General features: G+C 43.8%; 4 protein-coding genes across 4 annotated transcripts; 3 read left to right on the top strand and 1 right to left on the bottom strand.

Annotated features, from left to right (window-relative positions):
• Window positions 1-6,469: 6,469 nt before the first annotated feature.
• Window positions 6,470-7,644, top strand: LOC127310686 (uncharacterized). Its single transcript, XM_071822050.1, has 2 exons — window positions 6,470-6,925; window positions 6,994-7,644. The coding sequence occupies exons 1-2, from the start codon at window positions 6,470-6,472 to the stop codon at window positions 7,642-7,644; spliced, it is 1,107 nt and encodes a 368-aa protein (XP_071678151.1).
• Window positions 7,645-8,481: 837 nt separating this feature from the next.
• LOC127310687 (BTB/POZ and MATH domain-containing protein 2-like) lies at window positions 8,482-9,883 on the top strand. The gene has a single exon (XM_051341336.2). It carries the CDS (start codon window positions 8,491-8,493, stop codon window positions 9,670-9,672), a length of 1,182 nt encoding a protein of 393 aa, XP_051197296.1. The 5' UTR covers window positions 8,482-8,490; the 3' UTR covers window positions 9,673-9,883.
• A 325-nt stretch (window positions 9,884-10,208) lies between these two features.
• On the bottom strand, window positions 10,209-12,543 carry LOC127308622 (uncharacterized). Its single transcript, XM_051339489.2, has 3 exons — window positions 12,076-12,543; window positions 11,459-11,616; window positions 10,209-10,530 (listed from the first exon to the last, which is right to left on the bottom strand). The coding sequence occupies exons 1-2, from the start codon at window positions 12,458-12,460 to the stop codon at window positions 11,477-11,479; spliced, it is 525 nt and encodes a 174-aa protein (XP_051195449.1). The 5' UTR covers window positions 12,461-12,543; the 3' UTR covers window positions 10,209-10,530; window positions 11,459-11,476.
• A 4,637-nt stretch (window positions 12,544-17,180) lies between these two features.
• LOC127308623 (uncharacterized) lies at window positions 17,181-21,030 on the top strand. Its single transcript, XM_051339490.2, has 6 exons — window positions 17,181-17,602; window positions 17,775-17,934; window positions 18,033-18,215; window positions 18,302-18,385; window positions 20,008-20,089; window positions 20,294-21,030. Exons 1-6 carry the CDS (start codon window positions 17,292-17,294, stop codon window positions 20,725-20,727), a joined length of 1,254 nt encoding a protein of 417 aa, XP_051195450.1. The 5' UTR covers window positions 17,181-17,291; the 3' UTR covers window positions 20,728-21,030.
• Window positions 21,031-25,282: the final 4,252 nt, after the last annotated feature.

The raw sequence follows: 25,282 nt of genomic DNA, 5'->3' as shown, positions 1-25,282 counted from the left end.
ACATATGTTTCAACCAAGTGTCACAAAGGGGTACCTCTATGCCGCCTGTACAGAGGTCTAAGGAGAAAGTTCTCATTGGATTTCTCGCTTTTGATTATTCTCAACTTAGACATCCATACCGGGACAACATAGACAACAGATAATGGACTCCTCTTTTAATGCTTAAGCATTCAACAACAGATAATATTCTCATAAGAGATTGAGGATTTGTGTCCAAACTGAAACTTTCACCATGATTCATGGCTTTAGTTAGCGGCCCAATGTTCTTCTCTAACAATATGCATACTCAAACCATTTGATCATGAAAATCGCCCTTACTTCAGACAAGACGAACATGCATAGCAACTCACATGATATTCAACAAAGGTAAAAGTTGATGGCGTCCCCAGAAACATGGTTACCACTCAACAAGCAACTTATTAAGAAATAAGATACATAAGTACATATTCTTCACCACAATAGTTTTTAAGGCTATTTTCCCATGAGCTATGTATTGTAAAGGCAAAGAATAGAATTTTAAAGGTAGCACTCAAGTAATGTACTTTGGAATGGCAGAGAAATACCATGTAGTAGGTAGGTATGGTGGACACAAATGGCATGGGTTTTGGCTCAAGGATTTGGATGCACGAGAAGTAATCCCTCTCAATACAAGGCTTAGGCTAGCAAGGTTGTTTGAAGCCAACTCAAGTATAAAACGGTGCAGCAAGACTCACATATGAACATATTGTAAGCATTATAAGACTCTATACTGTCTTCTTGTTGTTCAAACACCTCAACCAGAAAATATCTAGACTTAGAGAGACCAATCATGCAAACCAAATTTTAACAAGCTCTATGTAGTTCTTCATTAATAGGTGCAAAGTACATGATGCAAGAGCTTAAACATGATCTATATGAGCACAACAATTGCCAAGTATCAAATTATTCAAGACATTATACCAATTACCACATGAAGCATTTTCCGTTTCCAACCATATATCGATGAACGAAGTAGTTCAACCTTCGCCATGAACATTAAGAATAAAGCTAAGAACATATATGTTCATACGAAACAGCGGAGCGTGTCTCTCTCCCACACAAAGAATGCTAGGATCCGATTTTATTCAAACAAAAACAAAAACAAAAGCAAACAGACGCTCCAAGTAAAGCACATAAGATGTGACTGAATAAAAATATAGTTTCACTAGAGGTGACCTGATAAGTTGTCGATGAAGAAGGGGATGCCTTGGGCATACCCAAGCTTAGATGCTTGAGTCTTCTTGAAATATGCAGGGATGAACCACGGGGGCATCCCCAAGCTTAGACTTTTCACTCTTCTTGATCATATTGTATCATCCTCCTCTCTTGACCCTTGAAAACTTCCTCCACACCAAACTCGAAACAAACTCATTAGAGGGTTAGTGCATAATTGAAAATTCATATATTCAGAGGTGACATAATCATTCTTAACACTTCTGGACATTGCACAAAGCTACTGAAAGTTAATGGAACAAAGAAATCCATCAAACATAGCAAAACAGGCAATGCGAAATAAAAGGTAGAATCTGTCAAAACAGAACAGTCCGTAAAGACAAATTTTCAGGGGCACTTAACTTGCTCAGATGAAAAAGCTCAAATTGACTGAAAGTTGCGTACATATCTGAGGATCACGCACGTAAATTGGCAGAGTTTTATGAGTTATCTACAGACGGGGTTGCTCAATTTCGTGACAGTAAGAAATCTGTTTATGCGCAATAATCCAAATCTAGTATCAACATTACTATCAAAGATTTTACTTGGCACAACAATGCAATAAAATAAAGATAAGGAGAGGTTGCTACAGTAGTAACAACTTCCAAGACTCAAATATAAAACAAAAGTGCTGTAGTAAAATAATGGGTTGTCTCCCATAAGCGCTTCTCTTTAACGCCTTTCAGCTAGGCGCAGAAAGTGTGAATCAAGTAACATCAAGAGATGAAGCATCAACATCATAATTTGTTCTAATAATAGAATCATAATGTAACTTCATTCTCTTTCTAGGGAAGTGTTCCATACCTTTCTTGAGAGGAAATTGATACTTAATATTACCTTCCTTCATATCAATAGTAGCACCAACAGTTCGAAGAAAAGGTCTTCCCAATATGATGGGACAAGATGCATTGCATTCAATATCCAAGATAACAAAATCAACGGGGACAAGGTTATTGTTAACCATAATACGAACATTATCAATCCTCCCCAAAGGTTTCTTTATAGCATTATCAGCAAGATTAACATCCAAATAACAATTTTTCAATGGTGGCAAGTCAAGCATATCATAGATTTTCTTAGGCATAACAGAAATACTTGCACCAAAATCACATAAAGAATTACAATCAAAATCATTGACCCTCATCTTAATGATGGGCTCCCAACCATCTTCTAACTTCCTAGGAATAGAAGTTTCAAGTTTTAGTTTATCTTCTCTAGCTTTAATGAGAGCATTTGTAATATGTTTTGTAAAGGCCAAATTTATAGCACTAGCATTAGGACTTCTAGCAAGTTTTTGTAAGAACTTTATAACTTCAGAGATATGACAATCATCAAAATCTAAACCATTATGGTCTACAGCAATGGGATCATTGTCCCCAATATTTTGAAAATTTCAGCAGTTTTATCACAAATAGTTTCAGCAGTTTTAGCAATTTCAGGCAATTTTGCACGCTTTGCACTAGGAGTAGAAACATTGCCAACACCAATTATTTTACCATTGATAGTAGGAGGTGTAGCAACATGTGAAGCATTATCATTACTAGTGGTGGTAATAGTCCAAACTTTAGCTACATTATTTTCTTTAGCAAGTTTTTCGTTTTCTTCTCTATTCCACCTAGCATGCAATTCAGCCATTAATCTAATATTTTCATTAATTAGAACTTGGATGGCGTTTGCTGTAGTAACAATTTTATTATCATTATCCTTATTAGGCATAACTTTCAATTTTAAAAGATCAATATCAGCAGCAAGTCTATCAACCTTAGAAGCAAGAATATCAATTTTACCAAGCTTTTCTTCAACAGATTTGTTAAAAGCAGTTTGTGTACTAATAAATTCTTTAAGCATGGCTTCAAGACCAGAGGGTACATTCCTATTATTGTTGTAAGAATTACCATAATAATTACCATAACCATTATTATTAGCAGAAGGATATGGCCTATAGTTGTTACCAGAATTATTCCTATAAGCATTGTTGTTGAAATTATTACTTTTAATGAAGTGCACATCAACATTCTCTTCTTGAGCAACCAATGAAGCTAAAGGAACATTATTTGGATTAACATTAGATCTACCATTCACAAGCATAGACATAATCACATCAATCTTATCACTCAAGGAGGAGGTTTCTTTAACAGAATTCACCTTCTTACCTTGTGGAGCTCTTTCAGTGTGCCATTCAGAGTAATTTATCATCATATCATCAAGAAGCTTTGTTGCCGCCCCCAAAGTAATGGACATAAAGGTACCTCCAGCAGCTGAATCCAATAGGTTCCGCGAAGAAAAATTTAATCATGCATAGAAGGTTTGGATGATCATCCAAGTAGTTAGTCCATGGGTAGGGCGATTCTTCACCAAAGATTTCATTCTTTCCCATGCTTAAGCAACATGTTCATTATCCAATTGCTTAAAATTCATTATGCTACTTCTCAAAGATATAATTTTAGCAGGAGGATAATATCTACCAATGAAAGCATCTTTACATTTAGTCCATGAATCAATACTATTCTTAGGCAAAGATAGCAACCAATCTTTAGCTCTTCCTCTTAACGAGAAAGGAAACAATTTCAATTTTATAATGTCACCATCTACATCCTTATACTTTTGCATTTCACAAAGTTCAACAAAATTATTAAGATGGGCAGCAGCATCATCAGAACTAACACCAGAAAATTGCTCTCTCATGACAAGATTTAGTAAAGCAGGTTTAATTTCAAAGAATTCTGCTGTAGTAGCAGGTGGAGCAATAGGTGTGCATAGGAAATCATTATTATTTGTGCTAGTGAAGTCACACAACTTAGTGTTTTCAGGAGTATTCATTTTAGCAGTAGTAAATAAAGCAAACTAAATAAAGTAAATGCAAGTAACTAATTTTTTGTGTTTTTAATATGGAGAACAAGACAGTAAATAAAGTAAATCTAGCAACTAATTTTTTTGTGTTTTTGATATAAAGAGCAAACAAAACAGTAAATAAAATAAAGTAAAGCAAGACAAAAACAAAGTAAAGAGATTGGAAGTGGAAGACTCCCCTTGCAGCGTGTCTTGATCTCCCCGGCAACGGCGCCAGAAAAAGTCCTTAATGCGTGCAATTAACACACGTCCGTTGGGAACCCCAAGAGGAAGGTGTGATGCGTACAGTAGCAAGTTTTTCCTCAGTAAGAAACCAAGGTTTATCGAACCAGTAGGAGTCAAGGATCACGTGAAGGTCGTTGGTGACAGAGTGTAGTGCGGCGCAACAACACGGATTCCGGCGCCAACGTGGAACCTGCACAACACAATCAAAGTACTTTGCCCCAACGTAACAGTGAGGTTGTCAATCTCACCGGCTTGGTGAAAACAAAGGATTAACCGAATAGTGTGGATGATGATGTTTGTTTGCGAAGAACAGTAAAGAACAAGTGCAGTAGATTGTATTTCAGATGTAAAGAATGGACCGGGGTCCACAGTTCACTAGTGGTATCTCTCCCATAAGATAAATAGCATGTTGGGTGAACGAATTACAGTTGGCCAATTGACAAATAAAGAAGGCATAACAATGCACATACATATATCATGATGAGTACTATGAGATTTAATCAGGGCATTACGACAAAGTACATAGACCGCTATCCAGCATGCATCTATGCCTAAAAAGTTCACTTTCAGGTTATCATCCGAACCCCTTCCGGTATAAAGTTGCAAACAACAGACAATTGCATTAAGTATGGTGCGTAATGTAATCAACACAAATATCCTTAGACAAAGCATCGATGTTTTATCCCTAGTGGCAACAGCACATCCACAACCTTAGAACTTTCTCATCCCTTTGTCCCGAGATTCAATGGAGGCATGAACCCACTATCGAGCATAAATACTCCCTCTTGGAGTTACAAGTATCAACTTGGCCAGAGCCTCTACTAGCAACGGAGAGCATGCAAGAACATAAACAACATATATGATAGATTGATAATCAACTTGACATAGTATTCAATATTCATCGGATCCCAACAAACACAACATGTAGCATTACAAATAGATGATCTTGATCATGATAGGCAGCTCACAAGATCTAACATGATAGCACAATGAGGAGAAGACAACCATCTAGCTACTGCTATGGACCCATAGTCCAGGGGTGAACTACTCACACATCGATCCGGAGGCGATCATGGAGATGAAGAGCCCTCCGGGAGATGATCCCCCTCTCCGGCAGGGTGCCGGAGGCGATCTCCTGAATCCCCCAAGATGGGATTGGAGGCGGCTGCGTCTCTGGAAGGTTTTCCGTATCGTGGTTCTCGGTACATAGGGTTTCGCGACGAAGGCTTTAAGTAGGCGGAAGGGCGGAGTCGGAGGGCTGACAGGGGCCCCACACGCTAGGGCGGCGCGGGCCCAGCCCTGGCCGCGTGGCCCTAGTGTGGCGGCGCCTCGTCGCCCCACTTCGTGATCCTTTCGGTCTTCTGGGAGCTTCGTGGAAAAATAAGACCCTGGGCGTTGATTTCGTCCAATTCCGAGAATATTTCCTTTGTAGGATTTCTGAAACCAAAAACAGCAGAAAACAGCAACTGGCTCTTCGGCATCTCGTCAATAGGTTAGTGCCGGAAAATGCATAATAATGACATATAATGTGTATAAAACATGTGAGTATCATCATAAAAGTAGCATGGAACATAAGAAATTATGGATATGTTTGAGACGTATCACATAGCACGGGTTTTCAAGCACCCTGGGACAGGCCCCGGAGAAACGCCCGGTTTGACAGTTTCTCCAGGGCCAGGCTCCGGCGAGACGAAAATCGACAACGGCGTTCGCGCGGGAGCTCCGCCTCGGCATGGCGGGAGAAGCCAAAATCCCAGCGGCATTGCGCGGAAAAGGTAGGGGTAACCTCCCTCTTCGGTTACCCTCTCCATTAGCCCCCTCCCAGATTTTCCCTTCCCTCAAATTTCGCACCGACGGTGGCGGCGACCCAGATCTGGCAGCGCGCATCTCCCTTCGGTCTCCGGTGCCGGACCAGGGTCCTCTTCTCCAGCCGCGGCGGAGCCTGTGCACATTTGTGGCGGCTTTCGGCCGTGTCCATCGTCCGTCATGACGGAGGTAAGGGGAAACTCCTCTACTCTACTGTAGTGTTAGATTCATGTTCGTACAACTGGTTGGGTTCGATAAGACCGTTCGTAATGCATAGATCTTGTTTGAGTAGAGCGATCAGCTCCAGCTTGTGCATCACGCCGCAGCACTAATCGTTTGCATACAAGCATGAATCCTGATGGTGCACAAGAGAGAAGTTAGGCATGCTGCTTTTCCTCGTGTGACTTACGGGCCTATGTTACAACGAGATCAGGAGAGGATTGCCGACCTCAACAACATCTACAACTGCAACGACGTAGAGGCTATCCAGATGCTACGGATGAGAAGAGCTCCTTTCTATGCACTTGTGAAAATGTTCAGGGGTAGAGGACTGTTGACTGATAGCACCCACACAACTGTCGAAGAACAAGTCGCAATGTTTCTTCATGTCGTCGGTCATAACCAGAGGTTCAGAGTTATCCATAACACATTCAGGCGATCCACGGAGACTATCTCTCGGTACTTCCAGCAGGTGTTGTACGCAGTTGGGGAGCTCAGAGGTGAAATTATCAAGCCAGTATCAATGAACACACCATCCAAGATCAAGAACAACTACAGGTGGTTCCCCTATTTCAGGGTGAGTACAAAATCATGTTCCTTCTACCTATCATATATGTGGTACTGTCAGAAACATGACTGTGTGCTAATTTTTGTACATGATTGCTTGGGGCTATTGATGGTACTCATGTCACTGCAAAGGTACCGAGATCAATGTCTGCAGCATTCCGCGGGAGGAAGCACTACACCAGCCAGAACGTGCTAGTAGTTGTGGATTTCGATATGAGGTTCACCTACGTGCTTGCTGGGTGGGAGGGTTCAGCTCATGATGCGAGCATCCTGGCCGACAGCTTGTCAATGCCTGATGGGTTGCAAATCCCTAACGGTAAGTTCTACCTTAGAGATGCTGGATATGCATGCCGATCTGGAATTCTACCTCCCTTCAGGAAAACAAGGTACCACCTCAACGAGTTCTCTGCGAAGCACCGACCTCTGAATGCGAGAGGGTTGTTCAATCTCAGACACTCAATCCTTAGAGTCACCATTGAGAGGGCCTTTGCTGCATTCAGGTTTAAGGTTCTTGACCAGAAACCGTTCCACACGTTTGACACTCAGGTAAAGCTGGTCCTTGCTTGCTGCATTCTTCACAACTGGATCCTAGGTTGGGGCGAGGATGAGTTCTTCGAAGAGCTTGTCACTTTTGATGAAGTAGAGACCGGCCATGGCGTGGACGCAGGCGACAATGATGCCTGGAAGGTGAAGAGGCAAGAGTGGACAGACGCAATGTGGGAAGCCAGAGGCAACACCACCATCTGAGAAGAAGTGAAGAAGTGAAGAAGAAGAAGAAGAACCCCCCTATGATCCCCTGTTTTTCGAACCCCTTTTGATCCCCGTATGTTGAACGACCCCGTTATGATAAACTGCAATTCGTAGTAGCTAGGGAGCATCGTGTTATGAACTACCATTCGTAATAGCTAGGGATGATCGTGTTATGAACCATTCATAGTAGCTAGGGAGCATCGTGTTATGAACTGCTCTGCTTCGTAAGTTTGCAACTATCATGAACTGTGATTTCTGTGTGATGGAAGGTGAGAGCATGGTAAAGCTACCTGTCATAGAGAAGAGGTAACCTTAGGCATGCCTGAATGGTACCAAACAAGACTAATATCATCTCCATCAAGATTTGGGCTTGGCTGCCAGCAAACAAATAGAAAGTTCTTTTTAGCCTAGCCGATGCAGCCCGACCTATCAAAAAACATGCCAATTTCAGCCTGTGGCTCGTTCTGGCCGCGTGCTTGCACCGCTGCGCCAGTGAGCCACGAATCAGGCCCAGACAACCAAACGCCCCTAGCTAATTCTTAGACTGGAGCCACAGTGCCACACACAGGATCCGCACAACTTTCTGGCTAGCTATCGTGCATTGAGCGTAAGACGGAACGAAACGGGTGCACCACATTAGTGCTGTGATCGAACGACATAACTTCTCGCCCATGCACGGAAGTGCAAATGGCTGCATTGAACTTACGTACTCGAGGAGACGGGCCAAATTAATTTGTACGTTTCACTGAACATGAAGAGGTTAGATCGGGTGTGGTATATAAACACGTGTGGTATCCGGCCTGGACCGACTTCTCTCATCCTCTCCCACCCCGGCCGGCCGTAATGGCTTTCGCCGGCGTCTCTCTCGTCGGCACCGATGGCATGCTGAGCCCGTCCACCGCGTCGCCCATCGACGCCGGCGCCGGCAGCGGGTACCACCTGCTCGCGGTGGAAGGCTACTCACGCAACAGGGACGCCCTGCCCAACGGCGAGCACGTCCGATGCCGCACGTTCTTAGTCGGAGGCCACCGCTGGTATCTCAAGTACTACCCCAACGGCTACGACTCCAGCTGCGCCGGGTACATATCTGTCTCCCTCGCCCTTGAGGAGGCCGACGGCGGCTATGCGCCGGCGGCGCGCCCCGTGAAGGCCCAGGTCGCCTTCAGTTTCATCGACCAGACCCGGCTGCAGGTGACGGCGAAGATCCGTGGAACCAGAATCAAGGACTTCAGCCTCAACCCTGAGCACTGCTACGCTGAGGCAGTGAGAAGGGATATCTTGGAGAGATCGAAGCATCTCAAGGACGACAGCTTCACCATCCGGTGCGATGTTCTTGTCTTCGCTGAGGAGGGTGCTCGCCGCGCTACTTTTACCGCAGCGCTGCCGCCTGACATGCAGAGCCATTTCAGCGACCTCCTCTTGACCGAGGAGGGAGCCGACGTCATGTTTGAGGTCGGTGGCGGCGGCGACAAGTTCCCGGCGCACCAGTGCATGCTGGCAGCCCGGTCCGACGTCTTCAAGGCACTGCTCGTCGGCGACAAGAACAACCGCCCTAGCGCGCCGGGAACCGTCGTGAAGATAGATGACATCCAAGCAAAGGTGTTCAGTGGCTTGCTTGCTTTCATCTACACCGACGCGTTCCCCGACTGGCACATGGGCAGCCTGGAAAAGGATCGAGCTGCTGAAGGAGAGACTGAATCCGGAGAGGATGGAAGAGAAGTATCTGATGAGTATGTGATGTGGCTGCTGCACCTGTTTGAAGCCGCGGATCGGTACGAACTCCCAAGGCTCAAGTCGATCTGCGAAGAGATGCTGGTCAGTCGTTACATACGCGTGACCACTGTGGCGGACATCGTCGTCGTGGCTGAGAAGATTGGTAGCGGCTGGATGAAGGAGGTGTGCTTAGAGTTTATCAGAGCGCATACGAGTTTGCACGCAGTTTTCAGTGTGGATGGTTTTGAGCAGATGATCCGAGAGTGCACTCCCTCCGGTCTCAAGGAGCTCATCTCCAAGTTTGCTGCATAAATCTCTACTCAAGAAACCTATCTGCACGTTTCATCTATAGTTCTACATAAATAAATCTCTAGGAGAATTAGAGTGTGCAGCACATCCTTTCTCGAAGAGCTCCTGTCCAAGTTGCGTCTCAACGTATGATTCGTAACTCCATATATATTTCCATTCTGAAGAGTTAATATGTCGTCAACTATCTGTACTATCCGACCCTTGTTATAATAGTGTGCCGATCATCTAGTACCTACTACTACTGTTCTGGATTTGTACCAGATGTTCATATGCTTAGCCTGGTACTATTTGGTCATACATATATGCATCTGAGATAACATGCAGAGTTAAGATAGTTTTATGTTAGGCGCATGCATGAAGTCTTGTTTGCAGACAAAAACAGATCAGCGGTACAAAGTATTGACAACAAGATAGATATGTTTTCCTAAGTCAGCCACAAATCAACTTAAGAGTCTTGTTTATATACTACGATATACATAACTGATGTTTCTTTGTCAAAGTTATTTGATCATGCATTTATAGTGTATCTGCTTATGAAATTGACCACTTTAAAACACATTTAGCATCATTGTCATAGTTCATGTTCATGCCATCCATGTACACTGGGCACAAATGATACATACATGTTAGGTGACTAATGCGAGGAAACAGTAGTGTACAGCTCAGTTCATACAAGTTTATAAAAGTGCAGAATGGTTATAGACTTTACAAAGAGGATCACCAATAATCCAGTCATTTACAGAACCATCCTAGCCCTCTAGCAATCATCCCCTGCCTTTAGTTGATTTCACGAAATTATGTGCCTTTACTATGCACTAACATGGAACTTGTCCACAAAGTTTCAAACTTCGCTCCCAGATCCTGCATTAAATGGAATGAACATGGTCATGAGAAAAAATAAATGACAGGGTCACAGTGTGGTCTATGGGCAAGAAACCAAATGGAGAAATCAGGTTGCTAGATGATAATGTGTGATCGTAATTGTAAACAACTGAATAATGTGGAGAAGCAAATTCCATAACAACAGGAAAGGAAAAGTGCATGTGTACGTAGTTACTGTTTTAGCAACCTATTCATCTTTCTGGGGTCATCAATAGTTCTAAATAGAGACATGTCAAGCTGAGACTTAAAGAAAATGTAACAATGTGAACATGAAGAAGCAAGCACACATATACAATAATACATTAAACAGTAAAGAGCATCACACGTAGGACTGGTAGTGCAAACAAAAAGAATCCAATCATTCACAATAATTATAGTGAATTCCACATTTTACCCTCTAGTTATACATTCGTGACACTAATTACCCTCATCAAGTGGAAATCGTCCTGATTGCGCCTTTTAGATGCTTTGGACTCTCGTTTTCTAATGTGTGTCCAGAGGGCAAGGTGTGAGGTGATGTCCGAGCTTCAAAACTAACAGGAGGACGACAAGGAATGTAATAGGGGATTAGAGAAGTCTGCACACAATCGTTGATGACGCCCTCCGATCTTTACACATTTTGTCGCACCACATTGACGTAACATGCCAGATCTTTCTAACAATTAACAAAAATAAGAAAAATGCTAAACTAGGGTAAAACTGTGTTCGGTAGAAATACCACTAAATGAGGTAATATGTGTCAAAAATGCACAACTGCACGGTAAAAATTGGAACTCACTCTTAATTATATGATACATAAAATAAACTCATAATTCGGATTGTATAGAGAAATGAATAGCATCATGAGTAAGGCTCATAATGCAAACAAAATGATAAACCAAAAACATGTATTAACAGTTTCCCTCACCTTTGTGCTGTAATCTATCTAGCCTTTACTTTTCTCACCCTCAAAGTACTTGAAGACACCATATCCAGTCGTACCCCCGAGAAACAAGAGCACTGTTGGAGTGAACGACGGATAAAGGAACTTGACTAAATAGTTGTCCCATTCCGAGGGCAGAAAACCTGCATGCCATAAGAAGGTTCAGACATGATTACTACCGGAGTCAACAATTCTACACAACCAAAAGTCTTGGTTTCCGTTAGCAATAGAATGTTGTTGCAGAATGGCACATTTAGAACTAGCCAAGGGCCCATGAGTTTTACGCAACAGTTAGCATCGTACAAGCTACGATTCAGTTAACAACTTAACATCATCGAATACTTAAACAATATCATGGCAAACATGAAAAGCGCATCTAACATTTACAAATCCAGGATGATTATTTTCATAGCAGACGCCTCAAAAGTTAGTAGCACATAACTCTGGATTACAGTGCTTCTTAACTCTTGTCATACCATCGCATCCACAAAATTTCCAATACTTACGAGCAAGACAAGCTTAAATCGGATTGCTAGCACAGTTCACCCCCTTCAGTTCTACTAGTAGACGGAGGTCAGAGTCGAAATCGGTGAATGGATTACCGGAGGCGGCGAGCGCGAGACCCTGGACGAGGATGATGGCGCCGAGGCCCAGCCACGCGAAGAGGAAGGCGCTCTCGGTGATCTGCCGCTGCCGCACCTCCTCGTCCGACGGGCCCTTCCCGCCGCCGCCGGGGTTGAACCCGGCCTCCGTGCGCTGCTGCTCGAACACCGACGCGCTCCCCGCCGGCGCGCGGCGGACCACCACGTCGGGCGGCGGCTCCAGCGACTTGCCCTTGCCCTTGCCCTTGTTCTTGGACTTGGACTTGCTGGTCTTCTGCTTACCCGAACCCGAGGTCGCGAGGGCGCGGAAGAGCGGGCGGGGGCGAGATGGGACGGGGGACAGGAGGTGCGCGGCGGAGAGGGAGGTGGCGGAGGCCGTGGCCATGGCGACGGCGACGGCGTGCGGTTGCCGGCGCGTCCGAGTTATCTCTGGCTCGGCTCACTCTGGGAGTGAGAGGTGGAGGTGCAGGCGACGAGGTGCGTTCGTGGGCTGGGCCGCGGAGAAGAGCGATTTGCTTTGGTTTCGGCCTGCGTAGTTGGTCTGGTGAAATAAACCCAGTTTAATCACCCTCATTGTTCTAAAAAAAAGTTTAAGCATCATCAAAAAAAAAATAGTGGAGCCCAATGAAAAAACAAACTGAGTCCCAGTTTTTTGCCAAAGACATAGACACTCACATATACGCATATACACTCACTCCTATAAACGTACGCACGCACATCCTACCCCTATGAGCACCTTCGAAAGCCTGCGTCCAAGAAACTTCATCGACGGGTCTTGAGATTGACGAAGTCATCACATGCGTCTCGCTGTCGATGCGAACGTCGCCTCCCACTGAAGAATATTCCATCTTTAAGTAGCAAAAATTGCTTTTCTCTTATCGCACGAAAATCAAACCCAATAATATTCAGCACATGTTTTCCTTGTTTTCTACATACACTTAACTCATTGGAGGTGAAAGAATTAAAGAGGAGTGAGATATTGGTTTGCATCTTCCAATGTATTTTTACTCTATTTTATAATTTATCTTAAAAAACTCACATGTACACTTATTTGTGGATGGAGGAAGTATGCGGCAACAATTTCTATTTCAAAATAGTCAAGTTTCATTTGGCCGGGCAGTTTTCATGACTATGGGGCAAAGAAATGAGCCTAACTCATTTGGTTAGGGAAGTGGGTGTACAACCCAACCACCCAGGTTCAAGTCCCCATGGACGCAGATTTGTGTTCTTATTATTTAAAAAAAACCACTGTATGAGCTTCCCCTACCGTATTTCTTTCAAAAAAATAACTATAGGCAACAATCTCTCTCTTTCGTATAGGTGGACCCAAATTAACAAAAGGTGAAAAAAAACCATAGTCTTACTAGTAAAATTAGTAGAGATATTATGAATTCCTAAAATGCACAGGAATCATAAATATTCTTGTAATGATGGAAAATCGTTTAATCTTCCAAAATTATATCCCCACTTTTTTATTCTGAAAATCCCTTGTTTTATCAAATATTTTTTATTCTTTCCAAATTCCTTATTTTTTGCTTTCCGTTATTTCTTGTAAATGTATTCATCATATGAAGTTTTCGTAAAATACCTTTTGGTTTCTCAAATAAAATATATTTTTTATGAGGATACTTAGATTTTCAGTCAATTTCTCCAAATTTTCCTTGAATTGCCGAGTTTCAAAAAGGAAGAAAACTTCAATTATTCCTCCCCTCTTGCTTGTGGTTGTACATAGAATCTAAATGGTTGTTTGGATTTGGCAGCTTTAGAGTTAGTTTTGCGGGAACGACTTTTGGTAGGATTTATAACAAAAATAGTTTTAGTTAGTTACTTTGTTAGATCTCTTTTAGGAAAAAAACTGCATTTGGAGCTAGGCAGAATATCGTGCTAATAATATGGGTGCTTCTTAAGTAGTTTATAGAAAATTGTCTAATAGTAAAATTGTCTAGTAGTACAATTCTACGGGTTAGGGAAACCAAGTGTTCCTTATCATAGATTAGTTACACTAGCCGAACATGGTTTTAGTTAGTTAGACTCTTAACATGCATAGAGGAATATTTCGACAAGCTGATTAACCTAGCTTATGAAATTGTTACCTTATAGGCTTATACACCAGATACACATAGCATGTGTGTACATAGTTAATGGTATGTGACTATGACTATAGGTGCTATGTCATCTTGATTTTGCACATGTCAATGTACTACTGAGACACAGATGCTACATGGGTAGCTTAGATGAGGTGAAGAGCGATGACAACATTGAAAGTCTTGGACGAGATTGATACAAACACGATGTAACCAAGTTCGGCCCCTCACAGCGGAGGTAAAGACCTATTCCTACTTGATTATATTGATAAATGTGTTTACAAGTTGTCGGAGTTGTAGATGGAGTCTAAGGTGGACGAATGTGTTCACTGCTGCTATCTCCTTCCAAGCCTTATACATGTGACTTGACCTAGGGTTTACATTATCCCCGCGAGTCACATAACCTTACGATTATCCGCCATTCAATACTTGACTTGTTCTTCATTTTGGTATCTGGCACATCGATTGGATCTTCACATCACCCTAGATCCTTGCAAGTAGGTCCAACAAGGAGGTGACTGGGCTAGACTCGACTAATACAGCGACTCACTCTGGTGAGCCGGCCTATCAGGTTGAATATTCCCTCGTCAACACCAAATAGTTTGTTACATAAACAAGTGACATTGCATCATTGGAGATATGATTAATTTGAGAAGCTCGGGTGATTAAGTTTACAAGACCATGCATAACAATTTAGTTACAATATATATGTACGGTGTCGAATAGCATGATACACATGTTGTTCTAAATGTCAACTAGGTATACAGGCCAACATATGGTTTTGCTATATGAAAGTCACCATTAGCAACCCGCAAAAAAAAGTCACCATTAGTAAACAGGGAGCACCATAATCGCAAAGGGAAGCAGATTTAGTTGACCACCGTCCAAAACTTTAGGGAGGTAGAACCGTAGAAGGTGGTCCTCTATGTTGGTGCGCATAGCTATGACAATTTCTCTTATTGCAACGTTTAACACACTCGAGCCTGCACACGCAAACTTTAGGTAGCACCGTAGCAGCCATACGCATTAGCTGTCCCTTGACTTGAGACACGCAGATGCGCGTCGCACCAACTGATTAGACTAAGCAAGCAAATAATTGGTTAACTGGGAGCTTAGCTTCTGCATTGGGAACCCCCAATGAGTACCAAATTTTATAGATTAGTAGTAGTGTTGATCCCGTCATCATGTAAGTACGATCGCATTTGTATAATGGCGCACTACTTAATTAACTAGTGCGGTGATTTGGGCAGAACTTACGAACTCCTTATGATGGAGTGTATGGATCACCCGTTTCTGTCCTTTGGTAAGTGCAAAGGGTGCCTACGAACTGCTAGCAGTACAAAAGTGAATTGTGAGGTGATGGCAAAGTGTCAAGTGTGCTACATAAGCTTTTTTCTTTTCTTTAAGCCTACCTTTTACCTATTTGTCGGAAATGGTAGACAAAATTCACATTTTCGAAAATTTATATGTCCATATGAAAACATTGTCTGAAACTTCTGCGTCCAAAACATGCCATGAGCCCATGAGCATACGTGTATATAGATAGACATGTACAGATGTACAGATGTACAAATACAGAGAAGCTACTGGTGCCATTTGGCAATTGACCAGAATATAGATAAGCAATCAAATTAGCCCAGTGCAAATTTTTATTTTAGGCATGATGATGATGATGTTCAGTTGGTAAGGCACCAATTCTACGGATCAATAACAAAGCAGGCCTGGTCTCTGCCGTTCTTTTTCTGTTGTCTTCTTGGCTGGCCAATGGTCACACTAGACACTACCCTTATTGGACTAGCTGCGTGTACGTGGCCACATGTGATTGGATGGTGCTGAAAATAGGGCCCCGCCGGAATCGACACGCGCCACCTCGGCCTCTCTCCCCAAATCGCCTTATCGCTTGGGGCAGGAGCCCTCCACGTCTCTGCACCAGGTCCATAGGCCCAATGCTCACATCACAGGCATGGTCTACTGTATTTTGGCCTTATGTGTGAGGAAATAAAAGAAAAACTAGTGATGCGATGTGGATAGAGTGATGATTTATCAATTGGTTCATGGTAGACTATACATGTTATTTATCTATTAAATCAGGGTATATAGTTTTATTTTCTACTTGAGTTGTATCGACCGGGTGGAGTTGTATCACTACCTTTCTCTTTTCCGATGGACATGTTTGTACTATTAGCCCATCGTACACTTTTATTTTTTTGGCTCGCACTTGATTCTTGTATGGATGCGGTTGTTTTATTTATAAAAAGGGGCGAAAGACTATCTGAAAAAAAATAGTTTTCTAGGAGAGTTAAAAAATATAGATAATGTAAAATTTACTAGCTAGCATATAATCACACGATAACGTGTCTACCTTTATTTAATTCTAAATGATAATAAATGGATGATAAATGCCTATCGTTAGATCGTTCGATTGGGAAGACAATTTTCTAGTTTGACATGAGCGTGTTCACTTTTTTTATCCGCCGGTCCATATATAAGCCTTGACTGTTACAAAAATGGGAATGGAATTTCATAGTCTATGAAAGCTTAGATACCTTTAGTCCACTTTTGTACCTTTCAGGACGAACATGCAAAGCATATTAAACATCACGTGAAAATGACTTTTTAACCAACAATGAATTGACCAGTCTTATATTATATCAGTTAGTTGTCACCCACCGGTTCTTATTTAATCACATCGTCTCAAATCCTCCTCCTCTTTTCAGGAATAGATATGAATCACATTTTTTTTTATCTCATATTCTTTGAAAAAACACCAGGGATGCCAAAATGTTCTGATTCAAAGTAAGTAGCATATGACTACAATTTTTTATTAAAAATAATTGTTTTCTGAAACTATATATGTTTCAAATAAAAGATCAAGACATCATAGAAAAAGAAAGAGACAAAGTCCATGCACCGTGACCACAGAGCAATGAGCACATCCCAACTCGTGCACCACACCTTGCCATTCCTCTCCTCCATCCACCAGAGAAACCAATAAAAGAGAAGATAGGGAGCAAAAAATCGAGTCTTTAATCCTCTCCGATAGGCCGCAAAGCCCATTCCTTTCTCCCCTTGCCGCAATCCACTACTCCGCCACCGCCCCCGCCTCCGCCTCCGCCTCCGGCTGCGGCTCCGATGGGGTACGTGCTGTCGGCGGTGGCGAGGGTGCTCGAGCAGAAGACGGCGTGGGGGGCGGCCTGCGAGATGGCGCTCCTCGCCGGGCCGCTCTGGGCGGCGGCCCTCGTCGGCCTCCTGCTCGGCTGGGCCTGGCGCCCGCGCTGGGCGGCCGGCATCGTCGCCACCGCCGACCCGCCGCAGTTCACCACGCTCGACTTCTGGAGGGGCCAGCTCCCCGCCCGCCTCCGCGGCCCTTTCGACTACTTCGCCGGCACCGCCACCGACGCGGCGGGGCAGCGGCAGCAGGAGGAGGAGACCTCCCTGCAAGGGTACGTGCCTAGTAGTCTCGCGAGATGTTCGGTGAAATGCGTGCCTCGTTCTTCTTCTTGGTGTGGTGGGGGTTGCTGTGGTCAAACCCGTGTTCTTTACTGGTGATTTCGCGAAATTGGAGTGCCCTTTGACGACGGAAAAGCTTGACCTGCGGCTGCTTTGCCTTGACAGGTCATCGGAGATGGGGAACGAGGAGCTGGCGGTGGGGAAGGATGACCTGGTGAACCTCTGGAGGCTGGTGGAGGGCAACGACGGTGGCCCGGCGTGGATCAAGATGATGGAGAAGGCGCTGCCCAACATGACCTACCAGGCCTGGAGAAGGGATCCACCGGTGAATGCTACTTCTCAGTAGATTATCCTTGCTCATGTGAAGTAGTACTAAATTTCGATGCCGGTGGTAATTCTCGGTCTGTGCCTGCATGGAATCAGAATCGGCCTTCTCAATACCAGAGCAGCACAATCTTTGAGAATGCAACGCCGGACGAAGTAAGGGACTTCTTTGGGGACGATGAGTTCCGCATGACCAACAAGTGGGATGATATGCTTATCTCTTACGAGACGCTGGAGGAGTGTCACACTACCGGGACGATGAAAGTGCATTGGGTTCGCAAGGTAGAGATGGTCTTGAGATGGCGAATCAGCTCTATGTTCTGCCATGTTCTCAGTTTGTAAATTAAGGTTTGCTTTCTTGCTTGCAGTTCCCTTTCTTCTGCAGTGACAGGGAGTACATCATTGCTCGCCGGATATGGAAACTTGGAGGCGCGTACTACTGTGTTACAAAGGTAAAACACACTCTGGAATATACTACTCATGTTGTTCATTCACGATGCTTCCATTTATTTTGAGGGGTTGAGGATGGGGTTTACAGGAGAATTGTGCTTGATCCTTAGCATATGATGCTGCTCACAGAAATTGTGTAAAGTTGCAGTTACATCTTTGCAATGTTCAACTGTATTTCCTTAATTTGCGTAGAAAATTATGTTTAGCCCTTGTTATTAGAAGAAACTATGGCAAGATTTCCAAAAACAATAAACTATTGTTTAAAACCCCTGCTGGGAGAATCTACAGTCTTACCCTTTTTTACATTTGTGCAAACAAATTGATTATGTTGACAAAAGGTTGTTTTCATACTCATCATCCAACTCAGTTAGAAACAGGCACAGCTAGGTGAATTTATTGGTATTGTTGACTGGAAAACGTCACTTTTGTGCATACCTGATAAATGATAATGAGATGTCACATATATGAAGATCAGCTTTTGTTTGTCAAGCGTGCTGATATCTTTTCCCAAGGATAATGACCTGAGGCCACTTCTCCATCCTCCGAGTACATTTAGTAGGACAGAATTCTAACATCATTTAAGTCTTGTTATTAATGGTGAGTTGTTGATAGGCAGAAGTCTCCACTTCTTCATTTTCACAATTATTTGTTTGAAAGCAAACCATGTGGATAGCTGGAGAACCTCTTGTATTAAGTTATCGTTAATAAGGATAAGTACACAACACAAATGAAGAAATAACTAGGAAGAGTTGGTACATCAGTGTCAAACTTAAAATATGTCCATGTCTGTTCTGGTTGTAGTTTATTCCATGGCATGTTACTCAGCTTAACATCATCTCATTTAAGACATGTGGAAGTACCTGTGGGTTTGAGCTTAGTACATGGACCGCATTTCATAACTAAACCCATGTTTCTTTGTCATGGTCGCGTGTCTGAGATAGCAAAAGTTATTTGAAATTGATAACAGTGGTGTGCCTTATTGAAATTTTGTGCGGACCAACATGCATGCTCTGTCATTGGACCTTTTTCTCTTTTGGTATTTCAACTCTCTCCTTTTGCTATTTTTGTGCATGTACTACAGATGGTATTCGTACCGCTGTTTCTTCATTGCACATCTTTTTGTTTTCGTATCTCCTAAATTCATTGTTCATTGTTCGATCACTTGATGTGCCAATGATTTTATTTATAGCTTCATTGAACTGCCTGGTCTACCTGGATGATAGTTCCCTCTTAGTTGCTTTTGTAGCTATTTAGGCACATGCATAATAAAATAAACTAAGAAGCTGTCCTCTAGTTCTGATTTCCCTGAATGGAATTATGTAAGGTGGAAACCAAGAGTCTCAACATTGTTGTTTTGGTTATGTACCCAGCATAAAATGATTCAGTACAATATTTCTCAAAGCTCGAAGATATTTTACATTATCCCCAAGAAAGGATGACTTGAGAAGAGGTGCAAAACAACAAAGATATAATTCCTTAATGATCAGCAGTCTGGACTCTTAAGGCAACTTCACCTTATATGAGCGAATCACTAGAATATGCCTATGTGCACATGTGTATTACACTGACATGATATACTCTCGCTCAGCTATTTATCTATCCCTTTTTATGTACCATGATGCAGGGTGTGCCATGTTCATCCATCCCGCGGCGCAGCAAACCTCGCAGAGTAGATTTGTATTACTCAAGCTGGTGCATCCGTGCAGGTAATTCCTTCCCTCACTATCTTATTTCCATTTGAGTAGTGAGAGGTGAAACGAAAACCTTTTGAATACAGGAAAGGTAAAATGACTGAAAAGTAGACCAGTCATTCTCTAGAAATGAATGAAAGGAGCACCCCTTTCTTTTTTTTTCATTCTTTATCTGTTCCTTCAATACTCAGAATTTCTTTTGTTCTGATCATCGAACAGTGGAGTCAAGACGAGGGAATGGTGGATCTACTGCCTGCGAGATTCTTTTGTTCCACCATGAGGATATGGGCATTCCCAACGAGATTGCAAAGATTGGTATCCGTCAGGGCATGTGGGGATGTGTCAAAAGAATTGAACCTGGACTTCGTGCCTATCAGAAAGCCAGGGCTGCAGGGGAGCCACCTTCGAAGAGCGCTTTGATGGCACGGATCAATACCAAGGTTGGTGACAATTTTGTTCGAGCATTGGAGTCCAACAGTGACCAATCAGATATCATGGAAGCCGAAGAGAAACCTGTGAAGAACCGCGTTGCGAGGTTCCTTGTGCTCGGTGGGGCTGTGGCTTTGGCGTGTACTCTTGACCAGGGGCTCTTGACAAAGGCTCTGATCTTTGGCGTTGCACGGAAGTTCGTGGGGCAGAGGAATGCATTGTAATTATCTGATCTTTCTCGCAATCCTCTGAGCCAATTTGCATGGAGAGAAAGGAGATGATCTCGCTAACCAGTAGCACATGCCATTGACGGCAGATGAAGTACATTTGGTGGTGTACATATGCTGCCGGCAGCTGATGGGAGGGAGAGGGAGAGGCAATGTAGTAAAGAAAAAGTGTACTTTTACATTTTGGAGAAGGGAATCCCAGCTATATATGAATTTTATCTCTGCTTATTGCAACAATCTTGTATGTGAACTGGACCGCAGAACCCGTACATCAGAATGTAATTACCTTTTTGTTCTCCATGTAGTATGTAGTTGCTGTTCCACTTTAATGACGAAAGCGCGGTGATCCGTTTACTACGAAGATTGTTCAGTTTTTAGATGGAACTCATGTAAATGCAATCCTTTTGATCAAGAAATAAATAAATTCAATGCAGTATTTAGATCTTGCGGAAGAGGTCTTCTGATGTTTGATCTGTCAGACCTGATCCTATGGCTACAGTTTCTAAGTTTTGAGATTGATTTAACTGTGGTACTACTAAATGTGAAGTTGCGCTCACTGTCACTGATCAACATCTCCAGAAGGTATTGATGGCAAATGAAAAATTGACTGGAAGCTTCCAAGCCGGTTGAACGGAACAGATCACCCCTGCCTTAGGGCTGCGAAGAGGCCATTAGTCGGTGCCATCTTTTTTCCAACTGGGCTAGCCCCTTTCCATTACTTGCGTGACGAAAATAACATATCTTTTACAAGCAAAAGAACGAAAGGGATAGGAGAAGGATGTTGCAAAAAAGGAGGTATCATCAGGAAACCGAATACTCGCCCTCGAGCATCCCTACGGGGCAAAAACCTGATGATATTTTGCTCCCCCTAAACAACACAAAGTTCAGCTAAAACTGCAAACTACAAGTTTATACATCCACCAATATCCAGAAACAAAAGCGGTATCCTCATCCCGCAGTGAGCCTCAAGTACTTGGACCTTCCAATTCCAGCAGCTTCGGGAACTTTGGTCCTTGATCCAGCTCCAGCTACCTCAGACACCTTGCGCATGAGCTGATCCGCACCAGCACAAATTGCTTCCTTCTCCTCATCGTTGTAGAGCCCTGCCTAATGTTTCAAAAACGAACACACTGTGAAGATAATCGTAACAGGAGATCTGAGGATGAACTTCTCAAAGGTAATCTTGTTTCTGATGGTCCAATTAGACCAAGAACAGCTAGCAGCTGACCGGAATTGCATAGAGAACTGATCGAAGCACTGCATTGTAAGTTGGGTGTCCGTGTTGTTTTACTTGTCAGACTCGCAGCTGGATCAACTGAACAAGTGTGTTTTCTGTAATTCTGTTGCGGCTAGTCTGAACTCTGAACCCTATCATCGGCTCTGGTGATGTTCATCAAGTGTTCTAGTAATTTATTTCTTCAGTTAAGTCTGCTAATCTACAGCCCCATGGTCACGGTGAAACATTTTATACGACATAATAGAATGGTAACCAGTCTGGGATCACCATGAAAATGCAATCAGGCACCCTGCTGAGCATAGCGAAGAGGCCAAAATCCGGGTCGTCTAGTAGCCAATAAATTTATGGTACGATTGCAAGTGCTAGTAGTACCCTGACTAGAATAGTACTGCAGTATCTCCGTTCTGAAATGTAATCCTTTTTAGAAAAAAAAATAGCTTCCTAAAAAAATATTTTTTGAAATGGAGGTAACAGAAATAGATAGTATTATAACGTGTAGAATCAAATGACAGAGTCATCATTCTATCATGACGCGGAGAATAAAACGGTCTGAGAATGGTCCACTGAGCGAAAGAAATCATCGTTACTCCCAAGTGTTAGCGTGTACCTAATTAAGTTCGACTTAGGATCCGCAACTATTATAACCGCAGTATTACCAGTTCAAGTAAAATGCTCCACTATAACATGTTTTGTTCACCGAAATTTTGTGGAAAGTGCTCATATCCTCCCCTTCGTTGGTCACCCTAGAAAATCCTTTCTCCAGCAACCTCCGCGGACCTGTACCGGAAGCAGGAAGAAAACGCCGATCGAGCGAGTTCGAGTTGGACTGTTGGAGGTCCTTTCGCCCGCCTGTTGGCGGCCGTACGCCACACCTGGTAAGCATGCTTCTGGAAGAAGCTTCTCCCCACCAGCTTCTCCCAGAAGCCCGAACCTCAAATATGTTCTGGCTTATAATCTTATTTAGCCTAAACTAGAATATAAGCCAGAATTTTTTTAGGATCCGAGCTTCTGGGAGAAGCTTATCAAAGTGATGCATACATCCTTTCATTTATTGCATGGTTTTATTTTTATAGCTTTACATAACACAGGTCACACTAAATCACGACATGAATCAACTAGCGAAAGAAAAAACACACAAAAACCCTCTGCGATTCTTGTAATCTAACGGGTTGCCGACAATTAGCTTGACTAAAGTTAGTCAGTACATTGCCATTGGCCGATTGCATCTAGTGTTCAAATATTTTCACTGGTCTTGGAAAGAAGATATGACCATATGTGTAATCCAGTAGGTAGTTCTGTGATTTTTTTTGGCAAAATGCTTTTGTTCAAAATAATGGTATTTCTTTCGACAATTTCATATCATCTAAACTAAAGCACAAATTATGAATTCTAGCAGGCACTTTCTTTTCAATCCTATTTAAGCAATTACTAAACATATTAGTAATATTAGCCACTGGTGATATGGTAAAAATAAAATGACTAACTCTCTATATTGCTTAATGGATTTCTCTGAATAAAAAAACACACATTTTATATAACTGATCTAAAAATCTGGAGTTAATTTGTGTATGACTTCGCCAAACTATCCAAGTGTATATTGTTATTCCTGTTTGGTGTCACCGCTTTCGTTTTGCTTACGAGATTTATCTACGATGATCTCCATATCATGCACGCTCAATTTTCATCGGAGAAAGAGAGTACGTTAACAAACTAGTACATGCGCGCAGGCCACCTTTTACGTTAGCAGGCCATTTATGCATACACTCAAACAACTTTTTCAGGTTAAAATTTCGATGCACAGCACAACCTTGCATTGACCAAACGAAATCAGGCTAAGCACATAATTAATACATGAGGTATATTACTGCGTCTCAACATCAAGTGCAAATGTAGAACAGTGGATATCATACTAGGCCACCAAAACACGACAGATAGTAGGTTAGATAACTGCATATCAACATCCAATCGAAATTTAAAAGACCAGTAGCTACTAGACCATGAACACATATGCACTAATATGACTATGATATCAGGGCTCCGATATGTCCTTTGAGAAGTTTAGGTAGCTTGGAGAGGAGCTCATTCAGAACGGAGGGGCTGCAGGTTTTGATGATCTCATCCAAGCTATCAACCGTGAAAGCCGTATACAGTCTTGAATGGGATTTGATGAACTCCACACACGAATTCTTCAACAAGCCTCGCGACCAGTGATGGTGGCTCTCGCGACCACGCTCGCGTGACCCGCGCGGCCGCCGCCGGCCAGATCCCCTCACTCCGGCCACCCCCGCGCCCGTTGGGACCAGATCCTGACTCTGCGCAGGTCACTCCTCCACCCCTGGCCGACAGTTTGGTCCGGGAGATGTGCTCCAGCGGCTCCGCGCCGGCTGGCCCTGCTGCACCGGCTGCTGCAGGCGATGTCGGAGACGAGGCTGAGGAGCTGGCGCCCGCTCCACCGCCTCCCGTTCCACCTCCTTTGGACACCTCCACCGACGATGAAGAGGAGCTGGCCCCTCCGGTGCTGCCGGCTGCTTCGACCCTGCCAACCGAGGCAGCGCGCAGCGCTGCGCCTGGAGCTTCTCCTGCGCCCGGAGCTCCTGCTGCTGGCGACCTGGTGCTCTCTCCGGATGCGCTGGCCGCCCCATCCCAGCTGCCGGCTCCCGTGGGGAATGGGGTCCTGCTCGCCCCTGCTGCTCCGGCCCCTGCGCTCTTGCTGCCGCCTCCTCCGGATAAACTCCCGGTAAACTTCAAACCCACAATTGTCAGTGTGGATTCCATGGCGACCGTGGAGCAGGCTTGGGAGGAAGTCGGGGGACGGCGTCGGCCGAGGCTGGAGAAGGTGGCTGCTCCTCCTCCCAGGAAGGAGGCTGGGCTTCCTCGCGCCTTCAAGCAGAGGACTTTTGGCCTCTGCTTTCGGTGCTTGTCATCGGACCACTTCGTTGCGGATTGCCGTGGCGATGTCCGGTGCTTGGGATGTGGCCACTCCGGCCATCGCGAGCGGGATTGCATGGCACGGCATCCTGATCGCCCCCGCGCATCTACTGAGCCTCGTCAGCGACCTTTCCCCCGCAGCGGAGCGCCACCAACCCCACCTCCTCGATCTGGTCGCACTTGGGCTTCGGTTGTCGCTCATCCTGACAGCTCTGCGACTGATGGTGTCGTGCCGGCAATGGCCTCTGTTCAGCTGGAGGAGTTGTTGAAGGCTGCCTTCACGGAGCAGGCGACAATGTTGCGATCGGCGCTGCAGGAGTTAGCCTCTGTTCAGCTCGCAGAGTTGAACAAGCCGGTGCGTGTTGTGTCGGCAGCTGACACCGATGT

The sequence above is a fragment of the Lolium perenne genome, chromosome 6 (genome assembly GCF_019359855.2).
Source record: "Lolium perenne isolate Kyuss_39 chromosome 6, Kyuss_2.0, whole genome shotgun sequence".
In the NCBI taxonomy this organism is placed as follows: domain Eukaryota; kingdom Viridiplantae; phylum Streptophyta; class Magnoliopsida; order Poales; family Poaceae; genus Lolium; species Lolium perenne.
The sequence above is the reverse complement of the archived record's forward strand: the minus strand, read 5'-3'. Positions and strand labels throughout refer to the sequence as shown.